General features: G+C 42.3%; 1 protein-coding gene across 1 annotated transcript; it reads right to left on the bottom strand.

The window, feature by feature from the left end:
- Positions 1 to 942: 942 nt before the first annotated feature.
- Positions 943 to 8,749, bottom strand: LOC118370764 (platelet glycoprotein 4-like). The gene is given in 12 exon segments (XM_052460700.1): positions 943 to 1,432; positions 1,588 to 1,638; positions 1,733 to 1,810; positions 2,082 to 2,200; positions 2,536 to 2,720; positions 3,779 to 3,848; positions 4,057 to 4,106; positions 4,693 to 4,784; positions 5,861 to 6,007; positions 7,667 to 7,814; positions 8,163 to 8,323; positions 8,587 to 8,749. Coding segments are annotated over 12 exon segments (1,395 nt in total). The 5' UTR covers positions 8,710 to 8,749; the 3' UTR covers positions 943 to 1,261.
- Positions 8,750 to 14,519: the final 5,770 nt, after the last annotated feature.

Here is a 14,519-nt window from a genome sequence, read left to right as displayed (position 1 = left end):
GTCCCTTCTGAGGAATTATGGGTAGGAAGAAGCTGCCCATGCAAATGGGGTGGATATGGGAAAAGGGAAAGAATTCTGGGAAACAGTGTAATGACTCCAAGTGAAGCTGAATAGATTTACAATGTGATTTATTAGGTACCCACAAGTTTAAATACTTGAGAAATTATACTTAGGCATGGCCTACTTTCCTTCAGAATATTTACATGAAGATATCAGTAGCTGCTGTTAGAACTAGCATTGAATATTGGTTAGTTTCTGTTTGTAGATTCATATTCAGTACTTATTATTCATTTTCAAACAGCCACATCTTAGAAGATATGGCTTAGAAAGAAAATGGCTGCTTTAGTGTGCTGGTGCAGGGAAGGCTAGAGAGCTGAGGAGCCCGAACGCAAGTACAGATTGAACGAGCAATCTCAATGAAACACTTTCCACTGTTACTGTACTCTCGAGTAGACAGTGGTATCAAAGCGCCCCGGGAACCGGCAAATGGTCACCTTTTAAAACTAAGGGAGGGTTCCTTGCGGGGAAAAGCAGTGCTTTCTTACCAAACAAACCCAAGTGCCATGCAGAAACCACAGAATAATCATCCGTATGGGGGTGTTTTCACTCTCACTTTGATTTACGGGCCACATGAGGTGAAAGGGAAACTGAATAATTTGGCTTCAAATGTACAATAGAGCGGTTTGTTCCAGTAATGAGAGAACCTAAGCTGGTTAGGTGGGCCAGTTTAAGCTAGACTCATGCCGTGCCATAACCCTACTTAAGACCCCTTGAGAAGCAGAGTATCAACTCTACTTAAGACCCCTTGAGAAGCAGGGTATCATAAAACAACTTCACTTCCTCCCCGTTCCTGCCTCCATTGATATTCATGGCTCAACTTCAGTGGGTGCTGAGATTAAGTTGAATACATTTGAATCAGCTTGATTTATTTTTATTGGAGTCATGAATGTTCGCTACATTAATGTCATAGCAATTTCAACCGCCGTATATTCTAGCTTTCAAAATCTCTGACCAAAATCTAGCCGGGAGTTGTGTGCCAATCAAATTACAATCACAAAGGAACAGTTTTATAAGAATTTGTACAAAGAAGTACATTCTAACTCCCACAATGTCTACAATATATCCTTGCTTTGTATCAGAGCAAGAATTTTGACATTGTAAATAACACAAATGATGAACGTGCCTGATATTAAGTGACAAGTTACAGCACACTGTCCTTGTACCCCCGCTGTTCCTCTGTTGCCCAGCAGCATTGTCCCTCTCACACAAGCTTGTTGTTGTTTCTGCTTACCAAACAATGTGCCGCTGTGCAGAGTACCGAGGCTGCTGACCCTAAGCCTATCGGCGTGAACTGCACCGTCTCCAGCATGTCAACACGAGATAACAGCTCCTTCTTAAACCTGTCCGCTGTCTCGTCATCCAGGGATGCCGTCTGTGGAAACAGACAGTCGTTGAGGTATAGCACGTACAGAAACGAGAGGTTATATACTCAGGAATTAATTTGGAAATATGCCATAACAAACGCAAGTTAATAAAAAGTTTTAGAAGTAAGGCCTGGCAGCAGTAAGTACAGCTCAAATGACTTACCACGTTTAGCCAAACTATAGGGAGCGCGGTGTAATCCTTCACTTTAACACCCTGGAGAATATGTAATGAGAGCGAGATATCCTTGGATGAGTGTCTGTACATACAATAGTAAAGTACGGGAAAATAATAGACCGAGACATTAAACCTACGTGATGATCTTGGAGGGGCTGTACATCATGTTCACCTGCAGTCTCTTAGCGAACCTCAGACTGAACCCTGTTGTCTGACAGAAACAAACAAACACCAAACACATTTATTCCCACAGCAGTTAGGCCTACTGTACAGTACACGCCAGCAACAGACAATCAGGATATGTCAAAATCTAAATAGATGGGAGAGCAAAAGGATGTCGCTTATTGAGAGAACAGCACAAGAATACTATGCGTGCTAAGACTTTTTTGGGAGCGTATTCACAGATGACTGCATAGTTGGGAAGGTCATTTGACATCTCCTAGAGGTCAGAGGTGAAAGGTGAATGGACGCAGGGCTCTCACCGGTTCCACATCCAGGAACGTGACGTGATGCTCCTCACTAGGACCAAGGCCCTCCACATCTTCAACCAGGTATGGACTACCATGCAGGAAGTGAGGCAGGGAGATATAGACTGGTTGTCCTGGTTGAGAATATCAAAGATGGACACGTTGATCACCTGGTACTGTACACAGGACATGCATACAGTACGTGTCGAACCCACAGTTTTCCCTGACCAGGAAAAACTCTGGGACCTGCTTGTAGTCCAATGGAACTGCAGTAAATGCTAGTTGCTATTAACCATTTATTGCTCCCGTAAGTCTCTCTGGATAAGAGCGTCTGCTAACATGACAAAAATATAAATTTTATTAGACTTCTGTGCCATTCATACTGTGCTAATAGATCATATTATGATTTTTATCTGCTGATGTCCAGCAGTGCAGGAACCAGTTAGTGACTGTTGCCCGTGTCCCTCACCACGAGAGGAGCTGATGTCCAGGACTCCGGCCAATGTGCAGTTCTTAGAGACCACGGAGTCCGTGCAGAAGCACTGGTTGTCTGGGTTGACTGCAGGGGAGGCTAAGGTGAGCGGGGGAAGTTTGAACCGGTACACCTCGATCCCCTTCAGGTTCAGGCTCCTCTCATACTCAGCTGACACAGACCTGAAGACATTGAAGAACAGTGCTTTTATGAGACAAGGCTCTTTGTTTTTCGGGGGCCTGACCTCTTGTGGTCATGATTAAAAGGGCATCTTCAAAAGTGATGATGGGAATAGAAGATCAGGGGCCCTACTTAGTGAAGAGTCCCTTCCAGACTTCAAGGGGGGTGATAAACAAGTAGTACATTTCTATTGACTGTATGACGGCAGTGAACAGGATTAAAACTGATAGAAGTTGTTTTACAGACTAGGGGCACTGCAAAACATAATCAGTTATCTCCACTTGTCTTCGTATACCATAACACCAGTCTACATGAGATCTGAACATTGAGTTATCATCTCCACTTGTATGTGTATACCATAACACCAGTCTACATGAGATCTGAACATTGAGTTATCATCTCCATTTGTCTTCGTATACCATAACACCAGTCTACATGAGATCTGAACATTGAGTTATCATCTCCACTTGTATGTGTATACCATAACACCATTGATGAGTTATCATCTCCACTTCTACATTAGGTCTGAACATTGAGTTATCATCTCCACTTGTATGTGTATACCATAACACCAGTCTACATGAGATCTGAACATTGAGTTATCATCTCCATTTGTCTTCGTATACCATAACACCAGTCTACATGAGATCTGAACATTGAGTTATCATCTCCACTTGTCTTCGTATACCATAACACCAGTCTACATGAGATCTGAACATTGAGTTATCATCTCCACTTGTCTTCGTATACCGTAACACCAGTCTACATGAGATCTGAACATTGATGAGTTATCATCTCCACTTGTATACCATAACACCAGTCTACATTAGGTCTGAACATTGAGTTATCATCTCCACTTGTATGTGTATACCATAACACCAGTCGACATGAGATCTGAACATTGAGTTATCATCTCCACTTGTATTGTATACCATAACACCAGTCTACATGAGATCTGAACATTGAGTTATCATCTCCACTTGTCTTCGTATACCGTAACACCAGTCTACATTAGGTCTGAACATTACTATCCACCCCAATAGGTAAATGATCACTCCACCTGCTGATGTCAGGGGAGAAGAAGTACAGAGGCTTCTTCTTGTCCAGGAAGGGAGAGAATGACGAGCAATCTGATGAAAATAGTCAGAACAAAGGTAAAGCACATAGAATGTAATATATTAACCATGGGAGTATAAGATGATTCAGTAATGATTCTCCAGTGTTCTTAATTGATTTATTATGCATTTGAAATGTTTTGGTTGTGTGAGTAAAATGTAATTCAACAAGACAGTGATTCAATGCAAGTTGTCTGCTGTCTGTGTGTTTGGGTGACTGTACCTGTGCCGTTGATCATGTCGCAGTATGTGTTGTTCCAGAAAGACACCTTCCTATTAGAGAGAAGTCAGTAAAGCAATCAGTTATTGGGTAATACGACCCAGACAAAACTACCTATATTCAGGGGTGGATTGGGACAATAAATTGGCCCTGGCATTTTTTTCCTTGAGGCCCCCACACCGGACCATTTTTTTTCTTTTTTTCTTTAAATCCATGATGTCATTAGACTGAACTGACAATATGGACCCTACGGTAACAGACTCAGATGTTTCACTTTAAGATGTACGCCAAACAAAAAGCATTGATTTAAAAGTTTAACAACAAACCATGCAACTCTATGCACAAGGACTACTTTGAACAATTTACACAGAAAATGTCAGAAAAACACATTTACTAGAACTGTGCAGATGCACATTTTTCTAACAGAATTACAACATTAATTTTTTATTTTGTTTATTGATATTACAGTAGGTGAAGTGGATTTACATCCGGTAACAGAAAAACGGTAAGAGAATTCCATCATGGGTCCCTGTTATGATATGGGGGGAAGGTTAGCGTGCACTCATTGCACTATTTGGATTCAACCCTCACAACAACTCTCCATCAACTTCAGTATGTGGAGGCTCAAGATAGACTCACTTTTCCTCCTGCCAGCTGTCAATGATAGACACTTTAGAGATGTCATCCTTGCCTGTGAAGACACTGTATGGCCCATCATAGGTGCCGTTGTACTGAGGAAACAGCACATCACACATTACATTATTCTTACATTTTCAGTGAATGTAACATAAATAATGTAGATTGGTATTTTTTGGAATAACGTACATATAAAACAAAATAAAGGATTTGTATTATTCTATATAGGGAAGGTGTATGAAAATAAAGGATTTGTATTATTCTATATAGGGAAGGTGTGTGAAAATAAAGGATTTGTATTATTCTATATAGGGAAGGTGTGTGAAAATAAAGGATTTGTATTATTCTATATAGGGAAGGTGTGTGAAAATAAAGGATTTGTATTATTCTATATAGGGAAGGTGTGTGAAAATAAAGGATTTGTATTATTCTATATAGGGAAGGTGTGTGAAAATAAAGGATTTGTATTATTCTATATAGGGAAGGTGTGTGAAAATAAAGGATTTGTATTATTCTATATAGGGAAGGTGTGTGGGAAGGTGTATGAAAATAAAGGATTTGTATTATTCTATAAAAGGAAGATTTGTGTGTGAAAATAAAGGATTTGTATTATTCTATAAAGGGAAGGTGTGTGAAAAAGGATTTGTATTATTCTATATAGGGAAGGTGTATGAAAATAAAGGATTTGTATTATTCTATATAGGGCAGGTGTGTGAAAAGGGATTTGTATTATTCTATATAGGGCAGGTGTGTGAAAATAAAGGATTTGTATTATTCTATATAGGGAAGGTGTGTGAAAATAAAGGATTTGTATTATTCTATATAGGGAAGGTGTGTGAAAAAGGATTTGTATTATTCTATATAGGGCAGGTGTGTGAAAATAAAGGATTTGTATTATTCTATAAAAGGAAGGTGTATGAAAATAAAGGATTTGTATTATTCTATATAGGGAAGGTGTGTGAAAATAAAGGATTTGTATTCTATAAAAGGAAGGTGTGTGAAAATAAAGGATTTGTATTATTCTATATAGGGAAGGTGTGTGAAAATAAAGGATTTGTATTATTCTATAAAGGGAAGGTGTGTGAAAATAAAGGATTTGTATTATTCTATAAAGGGAAGGTGTATGAAAATGATATGCTGGTGTATGAAACTGATATGCTGGTGAGCTTACAGGAAAAAAGAGGCCCAGTGTCCCTTTCAGAATGGGGTCTTTGTAACCCCAGAGTATTTCCCTCACTGTCAGTCGCTGGAAGAGGGAGACATTGTTTAAGTTCATTGCAGCTTCCAGTACCCATGGGGGAAACAACTTGTACCCACCCTGAAAGGAAGGAGAAGAAAAAGGAAGTTGCATTTCCATTATTCAAAACGAGTACATTACATAATGTCAGCACACCGGCATATTACTGCTTCCCCGGCTCATACAGATAGAGGATTGCAACAGAAACAGAAATACATTATTTACATAAGTATTCAGACCCTTTGCTATGAGACTCGAAATGAAGCTCAGGTGCTTCCTGTTTCATCCTTTTTCTTTTTCTTTTCTTTTTTTCTTTACTTAAAAAAATAATAATTAAATGCCACTTTTCTTCCCAATTTCGTGGTATCCAATCCTGTCCCATCTCTGCAACTCCCATACGGACTCGGAGAGGCAAAGGTCAGGAAGGCCGTGAGTCCTCCGAAACACAACCCAGTCAAGCCGCACTGCTTCTTGGGTCTCTGCCGGCCAAACCCTCCCCTAACCCGGACGACGCTGGGACAATTGTGCGCCGCGCCATGGGTCTCCCTGCCGGCCAAACCCTCCCCTAACCCGGACGACGCTGGGACAATTGTGCGCCGCGCCATGGGTCTCCCTGTTGGCTGCGACAGAGCCTGGCCTCGAACCAGGATCTCTAGTGGCACAGTCTTAGACCACTGTGCCACTTGGGAGGCCAAGATGTTTCTACAACTTGATTGGAGTCCACCTGTGGTACATTTATGATTGAGAAAGGCACACAGTTGACAGTGCATGTCAGAGCAAAAACCAAAAACCAAGCCATGAGGTCGAAGGAGTTTTGATGGTCATTCTGACAGAGCTGTAGAGTTCCTCTGTGGAGATGGGAGAACTTTCTAGAAGAACAAGCATCTCCGCCACACTCCCCCAATCAAGCCTTTATGGTAGAGTGGCCAGACGGAAGCCACTCCTCAGTAAAAGGCACATGACAGCCTGCTTGGAGTTTGCCAAAAAGCAGCTAAAGATTCTCTGGTCTGATGGAACCAAGATTGAACTGTTTGGCCTGAATGCCAAGCATCAGGTCTGGAGGAAACCTGGCAAGACTACACAGGAGTGGCTTCGGGACAAGTCTCTGAATGTCCTTGAGTGGCCCAGCCAGAGCCCGGATTTGAACCTGATCTAACATCTCTGGAGAGAGCTGAAAATAGCTGTGCAGCGACGCTCCCCACCTGACAGAGAATGGGACAAACTCCCCAAATACAGGTGTGCCAAGCTTGTAGCATCAAAGTACTGAGTAAAGGGTTTGAATACTTATGTAAATGTGATCTTTCAATTTCTAAAAGCCTGTTTTTGCTTTGTCATTATGGGGTATTGTGTGTAAATTGACGAGGGGGGAAAAAATCCATATTAAAATAAGGCTGTAATGTAACAAAATGTGGAAAAGTCAAGGGATCTGAACACTTTCCTAAGGCACTGTACTTGTGCACTTCAACCAAACATTCACAATAACACTGGAGTGTTGTGAGACCACCACAGCCAGACTCACAACTAAATAAGTTGTGGTTTGTAAAGACAGTGAAAGCTAGGGCCCCATAACTTATGTTGTGCTCATATAATCCAGACAATTGATTCCCTTCAACCCCAGCTCTCCTTATTGTCCTTTTGCTCTACTCCAGACAAAGGAACATCGACAGAGGTGGAATACACAACATCCACTCAGACAGGTAGAGAGAGCCATCACAAGGTAATGAGGTGTCACCCACTTACAGCCACAGCCAGGTTGAGGGAGGTGACACTGTCCTCCTCAGACCCCACAGACAGGGAGGGCTCAAATATGGCCCCCGCAGGGAGCAGGAAGGAGATGGTGTGGTTCTCTGGGTTGGCCGTGATGTTCTCTTTGGGCAAGTACCGCGTCCTGATGGGTAGAGAGACACACACGGACGAGTGTCACCCACCCTATCGTCTCCTGCTTTCTCACCCAGTGACTTTTAATCTCTCGTACATTATATCATATTATATTGGATTCTAGATTAGATGTATTAAAATAGAGGTGTTTTCTCTTCATCTATATTAGTAGTGGATATTAAAGAGCAATTTATAATTCAAAGTCATCCAATTCTATTTAGAATACAAAGTGGAAATGAACAACACCATAGGTTTTCTTCCTCTATACAGCATTGAAATCACCTAACAGAGATGATGGACATCATATATACATCATTTTGTTGATCTTTTAGAGGCATCTGAGTGAGTAGGGATCTACTTGTATGTGTAGGGCCCTTTCTCCACCAATGTGGGCTTTGACCCATTCTCCACCACGTCCTGTGGGTTCTGCACGTCAAAGAGCCAGAACTGTCTGTAGACAGGTGTGTCTGCAGACACCCAGTTGTCCCAGGCTGTGGTCCCAGGCTCGATGACCGATTCCTACCTTCACCAGACAGACAGAAACACTTTCTAATCAGTGCCCTGATTTTGAGTAAAGCAGCAATCTCTTCACTCATTTATTTAAGTTATGTCAACTTTTTAGATGCAAAATATTCAAGAGATTGAACAAATTAAGATGTTTCTTTCACTTACTGTTTAGAATCTACTCTCATGTCCCTTTCTCGCTAGCAGCAAACCACTTTTTCCTAAATGGACCTCTCATAAATCCACAATGGTTACAGCTCTAGCCAGCTGACACTCACCTTTGTAACAGTCTGATGGATGATATTGTTCCCCACGAGGATAAGGATTATACCTAATACGGACACCGCAATTCCAGCCCCAATTCCAGCCTTTCGCCCACACAGCTTGTTACAGCAACCCATGGTGGTGTGTGTTTCTGTCTGTGGTGTATGTAGGTCCCAGCAGCAGCCGTGCCAGCGGAGAGACCGAGAGACTGAGACTGAAGGACAAGTACAGACAGATGTAGCTGGTCCTAAACCAGGTCACCTACTGATAAGAGGTACAGTGCCTTGCGAAAGTATTCGGCCCCCTTGAACTTTGCGACCTTTTGCCACATTTCAGGCTTCAAACATAAAGATATAAAACTGTATTTTTTTGTGAAGAATCAACAACAAGTGGGACACAATCATGAAGTGGAACGACATTTATTGGATATTTCAAACTTTAACAAATCAAAAACTGAAAAATTTGGCGTGCAAAATTATTCATCCCCCTTAAGTTAATACTTTGTAGCGCCACCTTTTTTTTCCCCAAAAAAGTTTGAAATATCCAATAAATGTCGTTCCACTTCATGATTGTGTCCCACTTGTTGTTGATTCTTCACAAAAAAAATACAGTTTTATATCTTTATGTTTGAAGCCTGAAATGTGGCAAAAGGTCGCAAAGTTTCAAGGGGGCCGAATACTTTCGCAAGGCACTGTATATAGTAATGTGACAGCTGGGGGTTGAAGGTTGGGTGACGATGACTCCTGACCTACAGATATCACTACACTACACTAGCTGATTGGAGCTCTGCTTAACTGAGGTGGAGTCAATAAGGAAGGAGATGCTCTGAGAGGAACTGTGATTTCTGTACCTATAAATACAGAGCAGGTCTCTGTATATCATGTTGTGTTAACTGGATATTCTATTCTAATATTATTTCCTGATGGTATGTGGGTTGCTTTATACCCTCCCACTGCTTAGAGGAAGAGATGAGATGGTCACTGTTGGAGTTGGGTCGGAGGAGACGAATTGGGTACTTTTCAGAGAATATATCCACAACTGTATGTTTTCAATGGAATTTGCATAGCTTTACTAATCGCATGCTGATAACGAAGAAGTAGATGCGTAATCTTGATTATAGGATTATGGCAAACCATGGTTATGACAACCATAGATTTGAGTGATATTGGAGTTATCTTCTACCTCGGTCTGGTCAAATGTCAGGTCATTCAGTATGTGGGAGATTCTGTGTTACAAATATGCCCCCTGGTGTTGCAAATACAGACCTACATCTTTTGTTGAACAGGTGTATTTATTATTGCAATACCGTACTGGCATGCATTATTCAGGTGTTGTTATCTTAGAGTTAATAGGTTCCTCCTCTTCCCTCCAGGTGATCCTCTGTCCCACATCCATATCTCTACTTTACTAAACACCTTGACCCAGAGGAAGCTGGTGGGAGGACATATAAACTCAGCAAAAAAAGAAACGTCCTCTCACTGTCAACTGCATTTATTTTCAGCAAACTGAACATGTGTAAATATTTGTATGAACATAACAAGATTCAACAACTGAGACATAAACTGAACAAGTTCCACAGAAGTGACAGAAATTGAATAATGTGTCCCTGAACAAAGGGGAGGGGGGTCAAAATCAAAGTAACAGTATCTGTTGTGGCCACCAGCTGCATTAAGTACTGCAGTGCATCTCCTCCTCATGGACTGCACCAGATTTGCCAGTACTTGCTGTGAGATGTTGACCCACTCTTCCACCAAGGCACCTGCAAGTTCCCTGACATTTCTTGGGGGAATGGCCCTAGCCCTCACCCTCCGATCCAACAGGTCCCAGACGTGCTCAATGGGATTGAGATCCGGGCACTTCACTGGCCATGGCAGAACACTGACATTCCTGTCTTGCAGGAAATCATACACAGAATGAGCAGTATGGCTGGTGGCATTTTCATGATGGAGGGTCATGTCAGGATGAGCCTGCAGGAAGGGTACCACATGAGGGAGAAGGATGTCTTCCCTGTAACGCACAGCTTTGAGATTGCCTGCAATGACAACAAGCTCAGTCCAATGATGCTGTGACACACCTCCCCAGACCATGACAGACCCTCCACCTCCGAATAGATCCCACTCCAGAGTACAGGCCTCGGTGTAATGCTCATTCCTTCGACGATAAACGCAAATCCGACCATAACCCCTGGTGAGACAACCACGACTCGTCAGTGAAGAGCACTTTTTGCCAGTCCTGTCTGGTCCAGCGACGGTGGGTTTGTGACAATAGGCAACGTTGTTGCCAGTGATGTCTGGTGAGGACCTGCTTTACAACAGTTATGGACATTGCAATTTATTGCCCTGGCCACATCTGCAGTCCTCATGCCTCCTTGCAGCATGCCTAAGGCATGTTCGCAAAGATGAGCAGGGATCCTGGGCATCTTTCTTTGTGTTTTTCAGAGTCCGTAGAAAGGCCTCTTTAGTGTCCTAAGTTTTTCATAACTGTGACCTTAATTGCCTTCCGTCTGTAAGCTGTTAGTGTCTTAACGACCTTTCCACAGGTGCATGCTCATTAAATTGGGAAACAGTGTTTAAACACTTTACAATGAAGATCTGTGAAGTTATTTTGAATTTTACAAATTATCTTCGCGCGATAATGAAAAAGGGACGTTTCTTTTTTTGGATGGGCTCATTGTAATGGCTGGATTGGAATTAATGGAACGGATTCAAACATGTGGTTTCCATATGTTTGATACAGTTCAATATAATCCATTCTAGCCATTACAATGAGTACATCCTCCTATGGCACCACCCACCAGCCTCCTCTGCCCTCCTGACCTGCCACACCCTGTTCTTCTTCTTTTACGGGCACCAGGTAGCCTAGTGGTTAAGAGCGTTGGGCCAGTAACCAAAAAGTTTCTGTTTTGAGTCCCCAAGCTGACTAAATAAAAAATATGTTGATTTGCCCTTGAGGGAGGCACTCAACCCTAATTGTTCCTGTAAATCGCTTTGAGCATCTGCTAAGACACATTTTTATTTAAATGTATTTAATCCACAGGAGGATATCAAACTCCACCTGAAGATTCACTACAACAGGTGCACAAACCTGGGCCAAACATGACTAAAGCTTACGTGTGATTCCTTGTTCAATATGCCAAAGCAGCATATGTATTCTCCATAATAAACTACGATCTGAAAGAGGCTGATCAAGCAAATGTTGATTGTCAACAACAACAAAAATACTGTCAGTAAAATATTGGTTGAAATGACTGTCTTTCACACATTGAGATACTTCAGAATGACACCATCACCACAGCAGCCTACCAACAGCTATGTGTTATTATACTACAGTCCACGGGTAAGGATCCTTCATCTACAGCACGTGGCTTCCTCCCCTCCATTCTCGTTCCCATCTCTAGTCCATATCCACAGTAAAAGTTCTACACCTATTTCAATGTTTGGTCCTTGCTTCGCAAACAGGCACATAAGCATGCCTCTCTTCAGCATTGCAAGACTGGGGTCATGACTAACATTACCATTTCGGATTACTGCCATGATTATTAACAGGCGCAAGGTTCTCAGATCTGTCTTGTTTGCTTTTCATTTCAAATAGGTTGGAAGAGCTGTCAAAAGTGTTTTTTTTTTGTTAAGTGCTGTGAGCTGTACCTCTGTGGCACATAGTGTCTGTCAATGGGCTGATTGTTTAGGAATTGAATGAGTGCGCATTAACCCATTGAGACATGACATATCTAACCATGCAAATGATCAGAGGCTTGAAGATAATAGTTGCAGGATTTGAACCCATGCCTCACATGACAGAGATGTCTGTGTTAACCCGACCTGTTCTTCCTTCACCTTTGCTAATAGGCACGCCTTTCCTCCACTATCCCCAGGGGAGCCAGTGCCCCCATCTACCCCTCCCCTACGGGGTATCCCTACCAGTGCACCATCCTGCGCAACCCCAGCCCACTTACCAGATACTGGATCCAGCAACACCACCTCCTACTTCACCATGAAGGAGAGACAGACTGAGTGGGGCTCAAACCCTCATTGCAAGAAATGTGACCTTGAAGTGCTGGGTGTGTAAAACCCAGCATATACCTCATGAGCCACTCCTGAAAAGTGCTCATCCGTGATATTTAACCAGACAAGTCTAGAACACTTAAATACAAACATCTTGGGCAAAGCTAGCATTCAAACCCATGTTGGAGTTGGCTTGCCACTCCAGCACTAACCTGTTGAGCTATCAAGGAACTCAGGGGTTCAGAGCTTCAAATGAGTATTCATCACTATGTTCTCTTCACTTGTATTCTCCACCAGATGGCCACCAGCATTATCCTGTGCAGTTTAAATGAGAGGCCACTGAAGGCTCCAGTGTATTAGTAAGTGAAAAAGATCCCGTTCATGGCAAAGTAATTAAAAAAAATTGATATCACTGTAACATCTGCTTCCAGCTCACACTCTCAAACACCTAGATCCCCTGAACGCAGCTCACTCTCCAGATTCCAATCATCTGAATTATAATCACCTGATCACTCACCTGCATGTCATTTACACAAGCTATATAGTTCAGTTCTTTGCACCCAGTCACTGTTAGGTATTGTTTGTTTTGTGACACATTGTCACGGTTTTCATATGGTGAAGGAGAGTCGGACCAAACTGCAGCGTGTCGATTGCGATCCATGTTTATTTAAACAAACGTAAACACGACTAAACACGAACACTACAAAACAATAAATGAAACAAAAACCGAACCAGCCTATACTTGTGTCAACTAACATCGAACAAGGCCCTCAGGACAATCACCCACAATACAACCAAAGAATATGGCTGCCTAAATATGGTTCCCAATCAGAGACAACGATAAACACCTGCCTCTGATTGAGAACCACTTCAGACAGCCATAGACTTTCCTAGAACACCCCACTAAGCTACAACCCCACTAAGCTACACACCACATACAAAAACCCATGTCACGCCCTGGCCTGACCAAATACATGAAGAAAAACACAAAATACTTCGACCAGGGCGTGACACACATGTTGTTCTGAGCACTGGGGGTTCCTCTGTGATTTATGCCGCTTTTGTATGATAGTTTTTGCCTGTACTTTAGCCTATCGGATTTACTGTTATCTGCCTATTGCCTGATCTCCTGGACTAGGTTACTAGCAATTTCCCTGCCTGTACTGTTGCCCTTTTATAGCCCCTGTGTATGACCTTCTGCCTGCCCCTGGACCCAGCTACCTGCCTCCTCCTGTGGTCCTTTGCAATAATCACCTGCTGCGCCCTGCGCTTGAAACCGGTTCTCTGTCTCACCTTGTGTTCATTACAATCACAATATATTTTATTTTGGATCTTGCTGAGGGCTTAAGCTTATTCCGTTGGACAGTTTACTGCTTGGTGGTCGAGTGTTGGTTTGTGAAGATGGCCCCCTATGGTAGGAAGTAGGTTATAATGTTCATTCACAGCATCACAACTCTGGCGAAGGACAGTATAGCTAATTAGACTGCTGCCCAGGTGTGAGGTTAGAGGCTAAAGGAGCAGCCTAGAGAGAGTCACTGTCCAGCCGGTCTTAGATCTTGTTTCACCCTCCTCAATGTCCTTGCCCACATCTGGGTCCTCAATAGTAGAAGTGATCTGTGGAGACAGAGGCTTCCACAGCAGCCTTTTTTATATATTAAATCAGTTTAAATTGAATGACATTTGATATTTGATATGATCCTCAAACATTTATCTAATTTGTTGGTATGAATTCAAATTATCCAACAACTGGCTCACCAGAAAACTGAAATGGCAGCTGTACAGGAATCTTACTGAATAATTCCACCTTTGTTGCCCAGAAACAACAACCATTATTCATTTCTATGCAACTATCCCTCAAACTGGGCCTGAATGTCTCACATTTTGTAATATGATTCAATGGGCTTGTTGAATTCATCCTAAATTTAGATTAGGTGAATGGCTTCTTG

This window comes from Oncorhynchus keta, chromosome 13 (assembly GCF_023373465.1).
Source record: "Oncorhynchus keta strain PuntledgeMale-10-30-2019 chromosome 13, Oket_V2, whole genome shotgun sequence".
Taxonomy (NCBI): Eukaryota; Metazoa; Chordata; class Actinopteri; order Salmoniformes; family Salmonidae; genus Oncorhynchus; species Oncorhynchus keta.
The sequence above is the reverse complement of the archived record's forward strand: the minus strand, read 5'-3'. Positions and strand labels throughout refer to the sequence as shown.